The 21,159-nt window shown below is 41.4% G+C and overlaps 1 protein-coding gene across 10 annotated transcripts in view; it reads left to right on the plus strand.

Annotated features, from left to right (window-relative positions):
• Positions 1-21,159, plus strand: part of RAD51B (RAD51 paralog B) — a 560,435-nt gene that overhangs the window by 20,024 nt on the left and 519,252 nt on the right. For all 10 annotated transcript variants that reach the window (XR_009760688.1, XM_061611111.1, XM_061611108.1 and 7 more), the window contains exons 5-7: positions 7,593-7,729; positions 10,031-10,150; positions 14,209-14,392. Coding sequence is in view for 9 of the 10 variants with exons in the window: in XM_061611111.1 (XP_061467095.1) it covers positions 7,593-7,729; positions 10,031-10,150; positions 14,209-14,392 (441 nt within the window). In the remaining variant the exon portion in view is untranslated. The remainder of the gene's footprint in view (positions 1-7,592; positions 7,730-10,030; positions 10,151-14,208; positions 14,393-21,159) is intronic.

The raw sequence follows: 21,159 nt of genomic DNA on the forward strand, positions 1-21,159 counted from the left end.
AACATTGCAAACCATAAACCATGGTTAAGCAAATTAGTCTGTGTATGAGCTCTGTGCTAGTGCACACAGCTCGGTTGTTCCCACTTTGCTCTTCCCTTCCTCTAGCAGGAAAACAAACCACAGAGTGCTGGCTTAGCATTACATCTGCCCTAGAATTTGTGATTTGTTTTGTGTTAAGCATGCCACAATCTGAAGCCAAGGTTTGTTCTTGGCTTCCTAATAGTAGTTTAAGTTAAACAAACTACAAGAGCTGGTTCAGACATAATACTAAGCCAACTGTTCTGCCATATGTTTTCCTGCTATAGAAGGAAGCAAAGTGGGAACAACTGAGCTGCATGTACTAGAACACAGATCATACACAGTCTGATTTGATTAACCATGGTTTATGGCTTTGCAATGTCTCTGAATGTGGCCAGTATTTCTCTATATTTTCAACAGTGGGACCCCATGAATGTGTAGGCTCCCCAAAAGGAGCTTGCAGTTGCTTTGCTCCTCTCCAAACTTTTTTTACTAAAAGGTTTGGCTTAGAATGTAATCTGAGCCTGAACTCATGGTCAAGCTTTGTCCTCACTAAAACCGAGTTGTAGCCAAGAACAAAGCTTGGCTGCAGCGTATGGTTTATGAGGAGAACTTAAGTATGAGCTTCAGGTTAGATGGCATGCTAAGCTAAACCTTGGCTTAACTCAGCATGACACAAGTGTAAAAAACTGGGGAAGACCAAAGTAGCTGTGAGCTCCTCTCTAGGGGTCTGTGATTCAGGTAAACTATAGTTTGGCTTACTGTGATGTACAAACTACCTTAGTGTGTGCTTTTCTAATTGAAAGTTTCAGATGCAGGATAAATTGACAGCTTCTGAGGCAAAAATTAGACTTTTTGTTTGCGGCATTTAGAATTTGTTTCCCTGCAGGTAGTACTAGAAAACATGGGTACCTTACAGCTTGCAACACACTTTTGTGAATGTCTTGTTAAGATTCTGGGAGTTGTAATTTGCATTGAAAGAAACCTAGCTCTGTTGACTACAGAGGTGATTAGACTATATGTCAGAAATTCCTAGTGTGGTCCCCATGCTAATCAAATTGTTTTACCCATCGTCTTCATAAACGTCTTCAGCTGCCTCGAGTTCCAGTTTTGAAAGGATGGCGGGGTATAAATGAAGACAATAAATAAATAATAAATAAACCAAATGTGCCGTGACATGTAAATGGATCTGAGCTCTCATGACTTGTGGATATTTGCCTAGTGGTTTTGTGGCATATTTCTTAATAATATGCCACAAAACCACTAGGCAAATATCCACAATGCATGTGGAAATACATGTGATGCGTCCTTTTTGTAGGGTCCTTCTCAAGAGTGTTGGTACATCATTCTTTTTTAAAAAATAATCTGTTAATGCTGCCTTGATTTATTTTTATTTATTTATTTAGTTTAATTTATATACCGCCCTAAGCCCGAAGGCTCTCTGGGTGGTGTACAAAAAGATAAAAACAAGCACAATATAAAAATACAATAAATACAATAAATAATAATAAAAAACAAACAAACAATAACGAACCAAACAACATCCAAAATACGGAAATGCTGTTTAAAGTACACTTTAAAATGCCTGGGAGTATAAAAAGGTTTTCACCTGGCGCCGAAAAGATAGTAGCGTCGGCGCCAGGCGCACCTCATCAAGGAGACTGTTCCACAGTTCGGGGGCCACTACTGAAAAGGCCCTGGTTCTAGTCATCACCCTCCGAGCCTCTCGATGGGATGGTACTCGGAGGAGGGCCTTAGATGTTGAGCGTAGTGTACGGGTAGGTTCATATTGGGAGAGGCGTTCCACCAGGTATTGTGGTCCCATGCCGTGTAGGGCTTTATAGGTCAAAACCTGCACTTTGAATCTAGCCCGGAAACAAATAGGAAGCCAGTGCAGACGGGCCAGAACAGGTGTTATATGAGCGGACCTTCTGGTCCGCATCAACAATCTGGCCGCTGCATTCTGGACTAGCTGTAGTTTCCGAACAGCCTTCAAGGGCAGCCCCACGTAGAGCGCGTTGCAGTAGTCCAATCTAGAAGTTACCAGAGCATGAACAACTGAAGCGAGGTCGTCACTGTCCAGATAGGGACGTAGCTGGGCTACCAATCGAAGATGGTAAAAAGCATTCCGTGCCACCGAGGCCACCTGGGCCTCAAGAGACAGGGAAGGATCGAAAAGAACTCCCAAGCTACGAACCTGTTCCTTCAAGGGGAGTGTAACCCCATCAAGAACAGGATGAACATCCACCATCTGAGCAGAGAAGGCACTCACCAACAGCGTCTCAGTCTTGTCTGGATTGAGCTTCAGTCTGTTAGCTCCCATCCAGTCCATTATCGCGGTCAGGCAACGGTTTAGCACGTTAACAGCCTCACCTGAGGAGGATGAAAAGGAGAAATAGAGCTGCGTGTCATCAGCGTACTGATGACAACGCAGCCCAAAACTCCTGATGACCGCACCCAGCAGCTTCATGTAGATGTTGAAAAGCATGGGGGACAGTACCGATCCCTGCGTGACTCCACAATGGAGAGTCCAGGGTATCGAGCAATGTTCCCCAAGCACTACCTTCTGGTGGCGACCCACCAAGTAGGAGCGGAGCCACTGCCAAGCAGTACCCCCAACTCCCAACTCCGTGAGTCTTCCCAGAAGGATACCATGGTCGATGGTATCAAAAGCAGCTGAGAGATCAAGGAGAATCAACAGAGTCACACTCCCCCTGTCCCTCTCCCGACAAAGGCCATCGTACAGGGTGACCAAGGCTGTTTCGGTGCCAAAACCGGGCCTAAAACCGGATTGAAATGGATCAAGATAATCAGTGTCATCCAAGAGCCCCTGGAGCTGGCCGGCAACCACCCGTTCCAGTACCTTGCCCAAGAACGGAACATTCGCCACAGGTCTATAGTTGTTCAGGTTATCTGGGTCCAAAGAGGATTTCTTCAGGAGTGGTCTCACTACCGCCTCTTTTAGGCAGTCAGGGACCACTCCCTCTCTCAAAGAGGCGTTTATTATCTCCTTGGCCCAGCTGGCGGTTCCGGTCCTGCCAGCTTTCACCAGCCAAGAGGGGCAAGGGTCCAGAACAGATGTGGTCGCCCGCACCAGTCCAAGGATCTTGTCAACATCCTCAAGCTGTACAGACTGAAACTCATCCAATAAATAAGGACAAGACCGTGTTCTGGATGCTTCGTTGGAACTCACTGTCATAACATTGGAGTCTAAGTCCCGGCGAATGCATGCGATCTTATCCTGGAAGTGCCTCGCGAACTCATCACAGCGGGCTACAGATGAATCCATAATATCCCGAGGGCCAGAATGTAAAAGCCCTCATACAATTTTAAAGAGCTCCGCCGGGCGGGAGAGAGATGCCTTAATTGTGGCAGCAAAATATCTCTTTTTTGCTGCCCTCACCGCTACTATATACCGCTTAGAAGAAGCACTTACCAAAGCATAATTGCATTCGTCAGGAGTTCGCCTCCATCTGCACTCAAGCCTCCTCCTCTCTTGCTTCATCACTCTCAGCTCCACGGTATACATAGGAGGGCGCACATGGGAGCGATCGTGTCAACCGCCCGGGTCAGCTCCGTATTCCACAATCCAACCAGGGCTTCGACAGGAGCGCCAGTCTTCTCAGTCGGAAAATCCCCCAGAGCCCTTTGGAAACTCTCAGGATCCATTAGTCTCTGGGGGCGGACCAATTTAATAGGTCCCCCACCCTTGCAGAGGGAAAGGGTCACTGTGAGCCTAAACTTCAGCAAGCGGTGATCTGTCCATGACAGTGGGGTAGATGACAAATCCCCAACCACCAGATCACCATCTCCATGCCCAGTGGCGAAGATCAAATCAAGAGTATGTCCCGACACATGCGTTGGGCCGGTAACAACCTGAGACAGCCCCATGGTTGTCATGGAGGCCATGAAGTCCTGAGCCGCCCCAGATAAAGCAGTCTTGGCATGGACGTTGAAGTCCCCGAGTACCAAAAGTCTAGGGAACTGCAACAGTACCTCCAAGACTACCTCTGTCAGCTCAGTTAGGGAATTTGTTGGGCAGCAGGGCGGGCGGTACACCAACAAAATTCCCAATCTGTCTCTCTGGCCCAACACAAGGTGGAGACACTCTAAACCAGTCGTCAACTGGACAGGGTGCTTGGTGAGTGAGAAAGAACTCATATAGACCACAGCAACCCGACCTCCCCATCCTTCGGTTCTACCATGATGCTGAACCGCATACCCAGGTGGGCAGAGCTGGGAAAGAGCAACGCCTCCCTGATCGCCCACCCAGGTCTCAGTTATACACGCCAGGTCGGCAGCCTCGTCCACAATTAAATCATGGACAAGGGAGATCTTATGGTGAACCGACCTGGCGTTTAACAACAGCACATGGAGATCCGAAGGCTGACTGATAGAACAACCATCAGTCCTGGGGATGTGAGGAGAACCGGAACAAGTCACAGACACTACTTGTCTGGGACGAGTTCCCCTTATCTGGCACGTTCTCCTCACAACGCCATACCTCCCATTACCCGTCACTACGCTAATTGGGCCCCCCGAAAGTCTCCCCGGTCGATGTATAATACTCTCTCCCAGGCACATATTAAAACAAATAAAACTCACATATACACACACACCAAGTCACAGACACTCACACAATGCACATTCACACCAATACACACTAAATTCACACACACACACGACATACACACACACAATCCTCACTCATACAACACAACAACATTAAAATAATAAAGTGCCAGTAGTGATGGCAATGTCCACACTCAGGTCAAGGCAATAGCAGCCGCTATTGATGATAATTGTGTGGTCCTTTCTTAGGGAAGATTATGTACAAATAGTTCTTCTCTGTTGTTTTCAGAGTCTGGATTTGAAATGGGGGAATATAATAGTTTTGGTTGCAAAGCTTGTCCAAATTAAGGATAATCATCATTCATAAAGTGCCAAATATACCAGGTGCTGTAAAGAAAAAAAAAACTGAACTTGCAATATTAAAAAAGCTGAAACAAAAGAAGAGGGGAATAACTTTGAGGAGAATAGTGGAAAACTTTGTACTAACTGGGTAATATTAAAGGAGAACAAAGAGTTAAAGTAAAACCTATAAAATTGATTTATGAGTAGAAAAAGTATCATTGACATGAAATAGAGTATCTAGAAGGAAATGCAAGATGGAAAGCAAGAGTTTATAATAGCTTTCATTTTATTTATGTACAGTATTTATTAAAAGTGTTTCTGCCCCCTTTTTTCTATTAGAAAACAGTCAAAGTGGATTGCAACATTTTTGCAGTTTGCAAAACAATATCTACATCTAATCCTAATCTTAAAGAGCTAGGTCAGAGTGGATAATAGCAAACATAATCAGGGGATGGCTAAAAAATGTTTAACTTGGTAGACCAAATATCTGCTGGAGAAGGAACATCTTAACAGGTGGCAGAAGGCTGACAGAGGGCAAATTGGAGTTTCATAGCCTAGGTGTGGCCTCAGAGAAGGGTGCTTGCCACATCCTTGCCAAACTCATCTCAGCTTCTTGTAACTTGCTTTAAGAATCTTTTTAGTTAAAAGCAAGTTATAAAGTTTCTAAAATAAATTGCAGAAAAAATTGTATAGCCTTGGGTAGATTGTCTCGGTTGTTTGTGTCACTGTGTGTAGTGGCAGTTGTCACTGGAGACATGTGGTTTTTCCAACTTTTCCTACATGGAAGTGCTTTCTGTGTATGAAATGCATTTGAAGAACCCCTGCCGTTTCCAGTCCTACGTTTCTCTTCATCTTTAGATAGTTAATAAGAAAGGTTTGAAATTACTCCGGAGAGTAAGGCTCTTTACAATTACCTCCTGTTGAGACAATTCACGTGACAGGAAGCAGCCCTTTTGAACCAATCACCTGATAAAAAATGTGCTGATTTTTCTAGTTTAGAATTTTGAAAAGGCCATCTGTGAGATACTTAATCAAATAATGGCCAGGAGATGTGTTATTGTGTACAGTAACATCCATTAACAGTTTGTGTTCCCCTGAAATTTTAGTGAACAAGAATGGACTCTTTCATGTTTTCCTTTTTACAAGGTTTTAGAACAATCATGTTGAGCAATACATGGAAAAATGTTATGTCAGATTGCAGACTGTTTGAAGGATTGATTAATGCTTGTCCTCGTCTTACATCAACCAGACAGCTTTTCCATAGTGGTATTAAGTTTTCTTATGTGTATTATTATGCGAGAATCATACAGGAAAATATTTATTAAAACTGGTGCTAGGTCTGCTATAAACAAGGATATGTGTGACAGTGTTTGCTGCATGTCACTGCTGTCTTCTTTGTTATGAAGCTGAACTGGCAGATGAATAGTCTCAAAGTGCAATGGTCCATCTTGATCAAACTTGGTTTCAGTCAAGTTTATTCTCTGCTCTGGCTATTTATGTTAAACTCAGGACTACAGCTAATGCACAGACTGCACTTTTACCTCAAAGGAATAGTGTTTTATTCTCTAGTTTTGTGGTTATGCCTCTTGAGCTAAATCATTTTGAAAAATTTGACCTATCTTTCTTATATTATCCAATGACGATGGTGGTTGGAAAGTTGGAACTCGGCTACATGAGCCATGTAAAGTAAAGGTTTAAGTTATATCCCCTGCTGCCAGATCCTATGCTTGTTTTCTGAGAGCCAGGAAACTATGTTGGCACTTTCCCTTTTTTTCCAAACCACTAGTGTGGTTTGAACTGGAAAATAAATTGTAAGTAATTCTTTGCGGTTGATCAACTCATGTCTTGCAAATGACATACTATTAACTGAAAAAAGAAAAGTGTCTCTAAAGAGGAAAGTTTGAATGCTATTATCATAATGAGGTCTCTATTACATGGGTGGACACCTGATTTCAAATTAAAATTGGAATAAGATGAACTCTATGAATTCCCAATATGTTTTGGATTGAAATTGTTCTAAAGAGTCAGCATATCATTGTCTGGTGGATTCATTCTCTCAGCAAATTCAAAACTTATGGGTGTAATGAGCAAAAGGGTAAATATTTTTAAGTCCCATTGGTCTTGGTGGGAGAGAGTTAAGATTTACTCAACTCGCTGATTGGAATCAATGAGACTTTGAGGCTGCAACCCTATATATGCTTATACTAAACTCAGTGGCACTTCTGAGCAGACATGTATTGGATTGCTCTATAAAATTGATCTTTGGCAGAATTGTGCCCAAAGTGTCAAATCTAAGACATCTGTTTGTGTTGCTTAAATTTTCCCCCAGTTTATAAAGGAAATATACTCCTATTTCTCCATGGAATAATTAATATAGACAAAAGTAACATAATTGGTATTTTATTTTGGTATCCAGCAGAGGAATGCTAGTTTTGCCACTAAAGCACGTTTGAGGATTACAAGTAGAACCTTTAAGCTTTGCCATAACATTGACATCAGTTTGAGATGCGCTGTGAATTGTTACGTTACATGATGTCCCAAATGAATAGCGAACTTTAGACTAAAATTAAAAATAACAAAGATTTTGTCTTTTCTGTATGATGCTGATAGACATGTCTTTTTTGTGTGACATTGTTTCATGTGTATGCTTCTGTTATTAGATAACTGGCCCATCAGGTTGTGGCAAGACTCAGTTTTGTATTATGATGAGCTTGCTGGCCACGTTGCCCACCAGCATGGGAGGATTGGATGGGGCAGTTATATACATTGATACAGAATCTGCATTCAGTGCTGAAAGGTAAGGTCTTTCTTAGATAATGTAGCTTATATTGCATTTTTCTTTACACGTGCCTACATATCCCTATGATGGTTAGCTAAAAGTGGTGTAATGTCCCTGCTGAGGGTACACTATGAAACTCCTGTACTGTCAGCTCCTTTGTTCTCATCCAGCCTTTGCAAGTCTTAAACATATCCAGAGGCCAGATACTGCATGGTCTTGTCTGAGGGAGAAGGCATAGCGCTTGTAAGCTTGAGTTGCCCTCTTGGGACTACTCTGGCCACTTGCATATAGTGCCAGATCTCTGAGCACAGGTATGCTTCTGGTCTTCTGGAGCTTGGCTGTCTGTACTGTTGCTGTAAGGGGAGGCCCGCTAGTGCTGTACAGCTGTATGTGAAATGCCATGCATGTCTACAATCCTAGGCATGTTGGAGTTAATTCTGAAACCTTCAGAGGCATCTAAAGTGTTCTCATTTGCATTCTTCTTAAATAATCATGGGGTATCACTGCCATGCATGTCTACAATCCTAGGCATGTTGGAGTTAATTCTGAAACCTTCAGAGGCATCTAAAGTGTTCTCATTTGCATTCTTCTTAAATAATCATGGGGTATCACTGCCATGCATGTCTACAATCCTAGGCATGTTGGAGTTAATTCTGAAACCTTCAGAGGCATCTAAAGTGTTCTCATTTGCATTCTTCTTAAATAATCATGGGGTATCACTGCTGCTATATGTTTACTGACGTTTCCATGTTATGTTTTCAGTTCCTCTTGTTTTATATTTGAGGTAATGGGACACTCGATAAAGGTTGACTTTGGGCTTTGTTACCCAATCAGTTATTTGGAGATCTCTTTATTCAGAGATCATTTATGGAATACAACAAGGTACATAATCTGTCTCCCATTGAAAATCAACGCCACAACCTCAAATAGTTTTAATCAAGGTGGATTGCAACCAGGATGTATTAATCGCCTTTCTCCACTGCCTCTTGTTATCATTATGTGTAAATTGCTAATAGCATTTCCATCAGTAATTACTCTCTGAACATACTGCCACTGGAAACCTGTTTAGTGGGAACTGATAATCTCATTCAAAATACTTTGTGAATGCAGGTCTGTGGGTATTCTGATAGACACTGGGAAATAAATTACATTATTTTTTTCTCAGTAATTACACCAGGTAAAACCGATTTAATAGAGAGCAAAAACATCCTTCTGAAATAAGTATTTTTTTTTAAAGCAGAAGTTTCTTTTGTGTTTCTTCCAACTGGGTGTTCTTTTACAGATGCATGAAGCATCTTATTGCTGACCTCAAAAGGAGCTGAGCCTTAATGAGGTGTTCCAGTTGAATACCTACAAAATTCATGGGTTTTGCAAGTATTCCATATGGGTACTTCCAAAGGCTCAAAGCTGTTCTCAAAGCACCTGCTGCCACTGCCTTCCTTTTTCCTTCTCAAAGACTTGGAAGCTTTTCTTTAATGCATAGGGAAGGAAGCATTGGTGATGGTGGATTTTCTATGGGTCCCAGGGGAGTACCTTTTTCTGCTGGGGATTAGGACTAGGACTACAAGTCCCAGAATTCCTTGTAGGAAACTGGCACTGTACAGATAATTCTTCTTGAGAAGAGGGTCTTTTGATTGCAGGTGGCTGCTGCTGCTGCCACCTCTCCCTTTCCTTGTGTTGATCCTGCTCCTGCTTTGAATGCTCATGACACCTCTCTTTCCCCAGTTTGTATGCTTGGCTCCTTCTCAACTAATGAAAGAGGAAATAGGAGCTCACCTGTCTTCTCTGCAATGCAGTGGGAGCACAACATATAATTTGGAACTTAGTTCACACTATCAAAAACAAAGAACCTTTCTGGAGTTACTCCTCAGTGCTACATGTGGGAACCAATCGGTGCGGCTTCCCACAAGTTTTGCCTTTTTCAGGGAGTGGAGATATGAGGAAGAATGAGGTTGTAACTTAGAGCATCAACTTCAAGTCCCCCAACCTTGCACGTGCTAAGAGTTGTAGCAAAAGGTTCTTCTTGTCTGTTTAGAGGCAAGCAGGACAGAATTCTCCAGCTGTACTGTGGTTATTTAATAGAAGATGCTTCTGTAGTTGTGGTATTCAGTCAGAGGCTTGAACTGTAATCGCTGGGGGAGAGGATCAAGTTGTGCATATCTTAGATCAAATTATATTCACTTTTAATATACCTATTCTGTTGTGTATGTGCATTTTCCTTTCATTTTCAGTAATTCTGACAATTAACTTGAAAGTTTGCAAAAAAAAATATTGAGTTCAGCTTCATATTCTGTGACCTGTCTTTTGGGCTCCAAACAGGCTTCTTGAGATAGCCCAGCACCGTTTCCCTGATTATTTTGCAACAGAAGAAAAGCTGATTTCAATGCCCTGCAGAATTCATCTCTATCGGGAACTCACCTGTGACAGTGTCCTTAAAAGGTACGACTTCTTTCTGAGGTCCAGCAACTTATTAGATGTGTAAAAAAATATTCTGTGCACAATATGTTATGACTGGGCAGAATAATGCATGCCTTAAAGCTCAGCATTATTTTTATAGAGTTTTCCCCATTGAAAAAGGGTTACCTCCTGAAACACGCTGGCACTTGTTGGCTATTAATGAAGCTATTTTTGTACCTCTAGAAATCCTTGCATGGTTTTTTTACTGTTCTAAGGTGTTACTCTGTGGTACATGTACAGAAAACATAGGAAGTGAGGCTTTTATATGTCAGGAAGTTGTTTTCATAGGTCCCTATGTTTCAGTCTTGGTGCTGATGGACAAACAGTTGACATTTGTCTTGCTGTCTGATGCAACCGTCCTCCTTAGGATATACTGACAGCTTTGTGGAGCGTCATGTTTGACCCACAACCAGGACTGAATGTTTGTATTTTAAGGAACCAAGATTCTGTATCCAAAATATGTTGTTATAAGCTTCAAAGCTTGTGATGATTTACTTGTTTTGAATAAAGTGTATATTACATTCTCAGCGTAATACTTTTGGGTATTACAAAGTTGGGTGTGGGAAGTACAGGCATGTCTGCCAAGCACAGCAGCATCACTTCCTGAATATCGGGACCATTGCCATCATGTTGAATATAAGCATCTGCCTTCTGATGAATCCATTTAGTCCAGCAATGTTATCTATGGTGGTGGTTTTCCAGGGACTCAGGCAGAGGCCTTTCCTGTCAACAGCTACGTGATTCATTTAACTGGAGAGGTTAGATATTGAACCTGTGACCTTCAGCATGCAAAGCATGTGTTTGGCTTTTTATAGAGGGTTAGACACTTATTGAAGTATGTCCAAATTCTATGATAGAAAGCAGGTTTTGTGCAAAAGTGCATGGATGGGATTCAAAAAAGCCAATGGGCTCCTGTGTTTCTTTGTAACTATTTGTGTACAGTAAACCATTGATATCCTGGTAGCAGCACATGTTCCATGGAAGCCTGTTTGTAGTCTTAGCATTTGACGCCTGTGGAGCAGTTGCCTTAGATACATATGAAATATCTTTATAAAAAGATTATTATTTTGAACAAACAACTATTACAAATATAATTGCAATTTGTTTTACCCTGGCTTAGTGTTTTTAGTTTATATGTTAAAATGTTTTAATGTCTTATGGATTATTTTAATGAAGTATACCAAAATACACAGACAATATGCCATATTGCCTTCTGCAGCATGTTTAAATGTATGCTGTAAAGCAGTGATTCCCAACCTTTATGAGTATGGAATCCCCTTTGTAAGCTCAAACATTTTTGTGACCCGCCCCCCATGTAATTTTAGTCGTTAATTGAAAAAATTGTATGTGGCAAAATCATATCTCCAAATATTCCTTTCCATTTAAAGCTCCCTGCAGACAGGAAGGTGTTGCTTTCTTTTCTTAATGCAAAGGTCCAATCAAATTGGTCTCCTCCTCCCCATCCAGTCTGAAGATGTATAGTCCTGTCTCCCAACACCAGTAGGTTGCAGTGTTGGACTAAGAACCAGGTTCAAATCCCCACCCAGCCATGAAGCCTACTGGGTGACTGTGATGCGTCCTTCCCTGGCTCTCCCTGTCAGGTTCCTACCTGCTCGTGGTTACTGCCTGTCTCTAGGCACCACCAGGGACTCCACCAGTCTGGACCGCTCTCTCTTATGGTTTCTCTCCCCGCTCTAGCACAGATCTCAACAGATCCCCCTGCTAGGCAACCACCAGTAACGTCCCAATACTAGTATTCCCAGAGACTCTGAATACTGGTATTGTTATTCTCTTCACCGCTGCCACCATTTGTTACAGTTCCCCTTCAGCCTTGGTCATTACCTTACCCTCCCTTCTGGTCTGTGAAACCCCAGCCAAGGATCAGGCCTTTGGTAAACCAAATTAAGTATTTATTACAGATAACAAAGCTAACAAGATTAACAAGATTTCTTCTTAAGGCACATAAGCATATGGTTTTACTCAATACTAATCCGAACTCCACCTCCCTCCTGGCAAACAACTCTCTAAACCCCACCAAGCAACCCACTCAGTTCTCTTCTCCCCCCCCCCGATTCCACTCTCACTCTTCCTTTTATACATTCAGCCATTTTAAACACTCAGCCAATCATCTCGCATTCTACTGCCCATTCACTCCCCCTCCTCTTTCACTCCACTTACCATGTATCTTCTAAAACAACAACACTTACCATATATACATTAATATAGGAACATCACAGTGACCTTGGACCAAACACAGTCTGTCAGCCTGACCTATCTCACAGGGTTGGTGTAAAGATAAAATGGAAAGGGGAGGGGGACCATGTGTGCTACCTTGAGCAACGTGGAGGAAAGGTGGGATATAAATGCAATAATTAATAATAAATTGAGGGGAGAGAGACTTGGTTTGTCATCAGGGGAGGCTATTTCCACCTGCCTTGCCCCACCCTCCAGCTCTGGAAGGCTTCAAAGTCTTTCATAAGACTTTCTGACCCTTTGGGTTGAGCTATGGGGGTTTGGGAGATGGAAAAGATTTTTGTATCAGCTTGGGGGTTAGTTTTTAAATATTTTTGCTTTGGCTTTGTTGTTGAGCTTTATGCTCATTTATGCTTTGATGTATATATTTTTTTCTTAATGTAGTGATTATACTTTTTATTATGTGTTGTGCTATTGCATTTGGACTATTTGTGTGAACCTCTCTGAGCACATGTGTATTTGTGGAAAATGCGGTATATAAATAAATTTAATAATAATTAAATAAATACATTTCTGCTGCAATACCAGGATCCCAGCCTCAGCCAACTTGCCAAGCTTTTTTATCTTTTTAATAATAAACAAGAAGCAGCAATGTTTTGGTGATGGGGATGCTAGATTGTGCACTGCAGACAACAAGCTGCACAGATTGAGGAGGGGGGTTAGTGCCTTTAGGCCTTGGGATGATCATCAGAACTGAAGACTTGGTTAGTGTGCATTTGGGGAATGAGAGCGGAACAGAAAACAGATCGGCGCATGCACATACATAAACACCCCTGCCTCTCCTGCAAGCATCTGCAGGCGTGCATGCATTTGGGCATGTGGGAGGGGTGAACCTCTCAACTGCTGCAGCTTCTTGGAGAGAGAAATTGGGGGGGGGGCGAAGTGTAGGTGGAAGAATGGGAGGATGCTGGCACACAGCCTCAGAAATGGAGGGTGAGCAAATCCTGCACTCCCTCACTGCTTCTTAGCTTTGTCTGGGCTGAAGGCGAGATCTGGGTGGTCTCGCAAATAAGAATAATTTTTAAAAGAAGGTGGCAGCGAAGCAGGAGCCAAGAAAGGCAGGCAGGCTGGCTGCCAGGAAGGAAGGGGGAAAGCAGTCTTTCCTTGCAGCCTTGCTTCTTTTTGGTTCACAAAAAGCCCTCTCTTCTCATTCTGAGCAAGGGGATAGTAATCCTCTTCCTGGTAGCTCCACCCTCAGCCTCCTTCAGCAGCATCCATGTGTTTTATAGGCTGACGCCTGCCCTTGGCGTGCCTGAAAGATGCTTTGCCGCTTCAGCAAAAGTCCTCCCCTCTGGTTTGGAGCAAGAGGGAGGTGTCATCTGCAGTGGAGAGCAGATAGCATCCAGGGAGGGAATACTTTTTTAAAAGAAGTAAATAATTCATTTCTTTACTGTTCATGCCCCCCCCCCAGATTACTTCACAGCCCCTCTGGGGGTCGTGGCCCCCAGGTTAGGAACCACTGCTGTAAAGTATACAAAAAAGGAACAAATGCATATTTGGAAATGCATGCTTATAAGGGAATTGAAATTGGCTGCCACTACCTGTTAAGTGTGTGCAAGTGGCAGACCCAGGTTAAAGTCATCCTGCAAGAGTGTATTTTTTTGGGCATGCATTGTCATATGTATGATGCTGAATCTCAGCATACAGGCTGTGTGAGAGTGTTTCAGGGAAAGAGAAGGTCTCTGAAAAAACGTGGCCACTTATATGTCTAGTTCAGCACCTAACTCAATTATTCTGAATACTGATCATGGTACCATTACTAAACGAATGCTTCAATTTATTTTCAGGATTGAATCTTTGGAAGAAGAAATTATTTCAGCGAATGTTAAACTAGTAGTAGTTGACTCTGTTGCTTCTGTAGTCAGAAAAGAGTTTGATGCAAAACTTCAAGGCAACCTGAAGGAAAGGAGCAACTTGTTGTCTAGGGAGGCATCAATACTGAAGTACTTGGCTGAAGAATTTTCAATACCAGTAGGTTTCTCCCCTTTTTCACTTTGTGTGTGCGTATATGTGTGTGATGAATATATTTTTATTTCAGTTTGCTTTTCTGTCTCTGCATTTTTCATGGTTGTACTATGGTTTTCGTTTTTAGGATGGGATTGCCAGCTAGGAACAATATCTTACTGTTCTGTTCATTGTATTAATACAATGTTCATGTTTTAAAAATGTTTTTTGTATATTCTGTGTGCCACCTTAAGGCTTAATATTGTTTGGGAAACAATGTTGTGCATGTGGCATATAAGAAAAAATGTGCACACATTAATAGGAACAGAGAGGTGGTAGTATTTACAGTAAGGATTTCTGTTCTAGTCCAGCCATTGTAGTGGAGAGCCAAAGAGCTTATGGAGGGGTAGGGGAAGTGGCCCTTGGCATGCATTTGTACTTTGGTGGGAGAATATACTTTTCCTTTCTCTTGATCCGAAAACTGATGGAGATGGTCCTCCTGAAGCGGAGCAAAGCAAAATTCTGTTTTGGTTCTTTTATATATTTATTTATTGCATTTGTATTCTGCCCCATAGGTGAAGCTCTCTGGGTGGTTTAAAACAATAAATACAACATATTCCCTTTTGTGGGAATATGACAATTAGTGCTGCCCTTTGCCAACTTTGAGGTCATTTAAGTTTAGCCAACCAGTTCATTGAAATGCTATGCTCAGTCCTTTAAAATCATTCCTCTTCTCCTTTTGGATATTCTTTTAATGATACAGATGTGATTGAGTGGCAGAAATAAGTTGATGATTTTACTGAGGAATAGTGATTACGGCCTGTGGGGCATTCGTAGACAGGCCCTTATGCTAACTTATGGTTGACAAGACTAGCACCACTACTATGTAAGGGGCTCATTACTGACCTGGTGGGTGGCCCATCTCTTCTATATGAATTTACATCATTAGGATACTGCAGCATGTTTCATCAGGTGTTGGCTGAGCAGTCTCTAGTGTCTTCCTCAAGGACTGAAATTCGAGTGTGTTGAATTTTCATTGACTAAAGGTTGGAATCTTTTGTCCTTGGCAAATGTGGATTGAGGTTGTATTGCACGGTAATAAAAAATGAAAATGTTTTCTAATATGACCATTTTATTAAACTTAAATTTTATCTAAAGTTAGCTACATTAGCATCCTTTTTTGTGTGTTGTAAATTTGCACATTGCTTTTAATGAAATATAGTGTTTTCATCTTCAGTTACTTCTCATGTATTCAGTGGTTCTGATCCTTTACTTGATATACTCAGTAGTTATTTTATTGTACTAGTTTAATACTAATTGTTTATATCCTGTCTTTCCTTCTATAGTGTAAGGTGGCTACTTAAAAATAATAAAATACATTTTTTTAAAAAAACCCTAACAAGAATAAGCAAGCAGGTAAAAACAACTAAAAATAACAGCAATAAACATATAATGGAGATATTTGCTAAGAGTTAAACAGTTAAGTGTTTAAAGTCCAAATGTTCCATGTACAGTAAGGCCAACAATGAGGGGCAACAAGGATCTCCATTGGTTGGAATTCCAAAGTCTGATGTGGCAACGGAAAAAGCTCTTTCCCTTGTCCCAATCAAACATGGGTTTGTACCTCAAATATAATCTTATTTCACATGATTCGGCAGAGGGTGATTTTTCACAACATTCCATTTAGTGATGAAAAAGAGCACTGAACTGTAAGCACTGTACCATGATTGGATCCAAATGAGAAAAAAAACCTAGAAAATGGAAACACTCTATCTGACAATTTCATGGGGGGGGGGCAGGTTTCAGAGAATTCACTGAAGATGTAGGGAACTCCCTGGCAATGTCAGTATTCTTGGATGTATTTGATTTGTTGAGTTAAAAAGATATGGAGTTGTGTCCAACAAAGTCATCCTTTTGGCACAAGGGCTTGGGCAACAGAACTTCCTCTCCCTCCCCTCTTCCCACACACCTCATGCCCTCCCAATCTGTTCTGGGGAATTGGGGGAACTCCCAGAACAGATTTGGGGATTCATGGGAGAACAGGGTGGAGAAGATCTATTGCACAAGCAGAAGTCATTGCATGAACAGGATGATTTCATTGAATACAACTCATGGGTTATTTCAAATGTTACAATATAGAGAGTGGTACCCCCCAACCCCCATGGTTTGGCATTCTTGGACCACTTTAGGAACATTTGTAAGTTGCTCTGAGCTCCTTAGAGGAACAGCAGGAATAATAATAATAATAATAATACAAAATCTTAGGTACCTTTTGAGCAGAATTAATTAAATCTGTGTCAAAAGAAATGTCTTCGGCAAGTTTTCCATTACATCCAAACAACTTTAGGAAAGAAAAATGCTGAGAGTTCAGTGCAATCTAATTTTTTAAATATTCCATAGCTGTAGGAAGCACACTCTATTGAGTAATTTAAGAAAAAAAGTGTTGAGGAGATCTGATCCATCTGTGGACATTTCTGTCTATGACTGGTTCTAGTAGCTGTCGCCTCAGTCAGTCATACATTGGATTTAGGAAGAAAAGGCCCTCTGAAGCTTGGCAGGAGTTGGACTGATTTTATTTCTGTAATCTATTGTAAATCTTGACAGGTTTCTTAAACAACTGAAATATTAATCCATGCCTGTAATACTGTAATACTACTGCAAAGGTAGTGGCCCAGACTTACCCAATGATACATGTTTATGTTGAAAAAAGAGCCGGGATAATTGCTTTTGAAAAAGTGACTCTAAAGGCATTTCTGTTTGCATTTACAGTAAATATGATGCAGTGTCTTGGCAAAGTGGAAAGTTACACAATTTGTGTGGAATCTAAATATCTTTGACTTCTGGTTATTTCATTTCAGTTGATTGAAGTTGTAAATTTGAACTATAGGAAGCAGTCCAGAGATCCTGCACTTTGGCCTTCCTTAAGAACATGGAGACAGGATACTAAGATGCTTGAAGCTTCTAATGTTTTCCAGCGATGCTAAATAAACAGAAAAGTTAAGCATTGATGCTTACTTTATTAATGCATCATTTAGATACTTTATAACCCTGTATATACCACACACAGCCAGTTTAAAAGGAGGTTGAACTATCATAGTTTAAATTCATAGAAAAGGAGAGTGAGCATATAGTAATTTTGTGTTTGTATTTGTATCTGGTGTCTAGATTTCATTTAGAGTGATTATATATGTTGCCTTGAACACTTGAATAGAAATGTAGTCAAGAAGGGTTTTTTAAAAAATTAAATGGATTAAATTATCACCAACATACTTCTGTGTTGAGAGATTTGGAAATATTGCTCATGTTTTTCCTGTAGAACCAGTTTGAAGCCTATTTCCTTAATTTTTTGTCCAAGAGGTGTGGAGTGCTTTTAAAAATTATTTATTTTTTAATTGCCATTTACGTTTTATCTCAAGGCGATGTACAAACACACCATAAAAATAGCTAAAATTAGTTTTAAAAACAGAACAAAAAATGATAGGTTTAAGTGAACGCCTAAGGATGAGTCCTTTTCATCCAAGTGGAAAAGCTTATTGGAACAAAAATGTCTTTAATTGTTTCCGGCATGTACAAGTAGTGATGCCTGTTGTATCTCAACAGGGATGCTATTCCACAAAACAGGAGCAGCCACACTGAAAGCTCTGTGCCAAGTTACTGTGGATGGTTCTGATATTAGGACTTTAGGGAGAAATGCTCTTGCAGAATGCAGTGACCTCTACTGGGTATATAAGGGATAAGGCGGTCTCTCAAGTAACCTGGTTCTGAGCTGTATAGAGCCTTATTACCAGATCCTTGGACTTTGCCCAATAGCAAACAAGGTGTTAACATGCTCGTAGTAGTTTGCCCCTACAAGCAGCCTAGCCACCACAAGGCTACACTAGCTGCAGCCTCTGGACTAAATTTAACTGTAACCTCTAACAGAGCACACTGCCGTAATCCAACCTTGAGGTTTCCAATGCATGAACAACTGTGGTCAAGCTATCCTAATCCAGGAATGGCCATAGCTGCCTTATCAGCTGAAACTGGTAAAATGCACTCGTAGGCGCCAAGGGCTCCATGCCTCCAGTGTCAGAGCTGGAGCGACTTAAGTAGTTAGTGACCTGGATAAAAACCAAACCACTCAGTAACATTGAGATGTACAGTTTTGAGTTTTGGCAAAAGCATTTATGTTCAAAATCAGTGTGTGTTAGCAAGAGAACATTCTGCAGGGCTGCATTGTATAGTATTAGAGCATTTTGGAACTACTTTGAGTCTTTGGCCTCCCAGTGACTTTGTGCTTGATGGGAGTTCTTTGCATTTATTTTGTCTGTTTGCATTATTTAGCTCCATGTTTATTAGGCAAACAGCATATGTGCATCTCCTGCCATATAAACACAAAAAATGTTCTCCAGTAAATTGTAGCATATTGCAGTGTAGAGTTAGATTAGCTCCTGCCCTCTTCTTTATCTCTTCTTTTTATGACCACAGTCCTAGCAGGGCGGAATCCCCTCCAGCCTATCTGAATAAGAGAAGTTCATCATGTATTTTTAAACACAATACTGTATTCTGAAAACTTACCTGCTCTCTGTAGGCCATCTAAGTTTGAATCAATCTTTTCATAGTAGGTTGATAATCTTCAACCCACTTATACGTGTTACTACAGCAGTCTAGTTTTATAGCACATCTTCTGTTCTTTTTGTATGGTTATAAAGCGGGGGTGGGGGCCTTTTTCAGCCCAAGGGCTATACAGTAGGGCTCTGCTTCTCGGTGCCCTGCTTCTCGGTGTTCCACCAATATGGCGCCAGCAGGGCAATCAGCTGGAGGGGGGGGCGGGAGCTCCCCGCTCTCCAGCTTATCTCGCTGGAGTAGAGCGCTACAGCTGATCTCCTCCTCTTCTGGCACAATCAGACTCCTGCGCTCGATCTGATTGCGCCCGAAGAGGGGAAGATCAGCTGTAGCATGCTACAGCTGATCTGCTCCTCCTCTGGCGCGATCAGTGGGTTAGGTTCCAGACCCTCTCGTGCTACAGCTGATCCACTTTTCGGCGGTTTTCGCTTTTTGGCTGGGGTCTGGAACCTAACCTGCCGTATGAGTGGGGCCCTACTGTATTCCCTTTTGGGCCACCTTCCAAGGTCCATGTGCCAGAGGCAAAAGTGGGGAGAGCAACAAATGTGATTTTTACCTTTGTACAGTAAACTAGCTTCTGTACACATGCACACACCCCTCTGTATCCATGCAGACAAGTAGGAGGCATTCTCAGAGTTCCAAGTACACATTCCAGCTAGGCAAAAACACCCAGGGTGCAGAGCAAGGGCCAGTGAAGGGTGTGGCCTGGGGAGAGTTCTGAGAGGCCCAAGGGAATTGTTATGAAGCATAATTTACATATTTGAGTTTAAGCATTAACAGGAAATAACATTGTAAGTTGGTTGTGGTATTCTGTTTTTATTTATTTATATGGTAGATTTATATCCTGCTTTTCAACTACTTCTCAAAGTGGCTAACACTTATAAAACAGCAAGAACTGTATGCTCAGAAAATAAAACATTGTTTCCTTTTCTAATTTGTTGTTGTTGTTATGCGCCTCCAAGTCGACTACAACTTATAGCGACCCTATGAATCAGTGACCTCCAAGAGTATCTGTCATGAACCACCCTGTTCAGATCTTGTAAGTTCAAGTCTGTGGCTTCCTTTATGGAATCAATCCATCTCTTGTTTGGCCTTCCTCTTTTTCTACTCCCTTCTGTTTTTCCAAGCATTATTATCTTTTCTAATGAATCATGTCTTCTCATGATGTGTCCAAAGTATGATAACCTCAGTTTCATCATTTTAGCTTCTAGTGATAGTTCTGGTTTGATTTGTTCTAACACCCAATTATTTGTCTTTTTTGCAGTCCGTGGTATCCGCAAAGCTTTTCTCCAACACCACATTTCAAATGCATTGATTTTTCTCTTATCTGCTTTTTTCACTGTCCAACTTTCACATCGATGCATAGAGATCGGAAATACCATGGTCTGAATGATCCTGACTTTAGTGTTCAGTGATACATCTTTATATTTGAGGACCTTTTCTAGTTCTCTCACAGCTGCCCTCCCCAGTCCTAGCCTTCTTCTGATTTCTTGACTATTGTCTCCATTTTGGTTTATGATTGTGCCAAGGTATTGATAATCCTTGACAAGTTCAATGTCCTCATTGTCAACTTTAAAGTTACATAAATCTTCTGTTGTCATTACTTTAGTCTTTTTGACGTTCAGCTGTAGTCCTGCTTTTGTTCTTTGCTCTTTAACTTTCATCCGCATTCGTTTCAAATCATTACTGGTTTCTGCTAGTAGTATGGTATCGTCTGCATATCTTAAATTTTCACATGTCCTTCTTCTTGGTCCAATCCTGCTTTCCGTATGATATGTTCTGCGTATAGATTAAATAAATAGGGTGATAAAATACACCCCTATCTCACACCCTTTCCGATGGGGAACCAATCGGTTTCTCCATATTCTGTCCTTACAGTAGCCTCTTGTGCAGAGTATAGGTTGCGCATCAGGACAATCAGATGCTGTGGCACCCCCATTTCTTTTAAAGCATTCCATAGTTTTACATGATCTACACAGTCAAAGGCTTTGCTGTAATCTATAAAGCACAGGGTGATTTTCTTCTGAAATTCCTTGCTCCGTTCCATTATCCAACGTATGTTTGCGATATGATCTCTGGTACCTCTTCCCTTTCTAAATCCAGCTTGGACATCTGGCATTTCTCATTCCATATATGGCAAGAGCCTTTGTTGTAGAATCTTGAGCATTACTTTACTTGCATGGGATATT

The sequence above is a fragment of the Rhineura floridana genome, chromosome 2 (assembly GCF_030035675.1).
Source record: "Rhineura floridana isolate rRhiFlo1 chromosome 2, rRhiFlo1.hap2, whole genome shotgun sequence".
Lineage (NCBI taxonomy): Eukaryota > Metazoa > Chordata > Lepidosauria > Squamata > Rhineuridae > Rhineura > Rhineura floridana.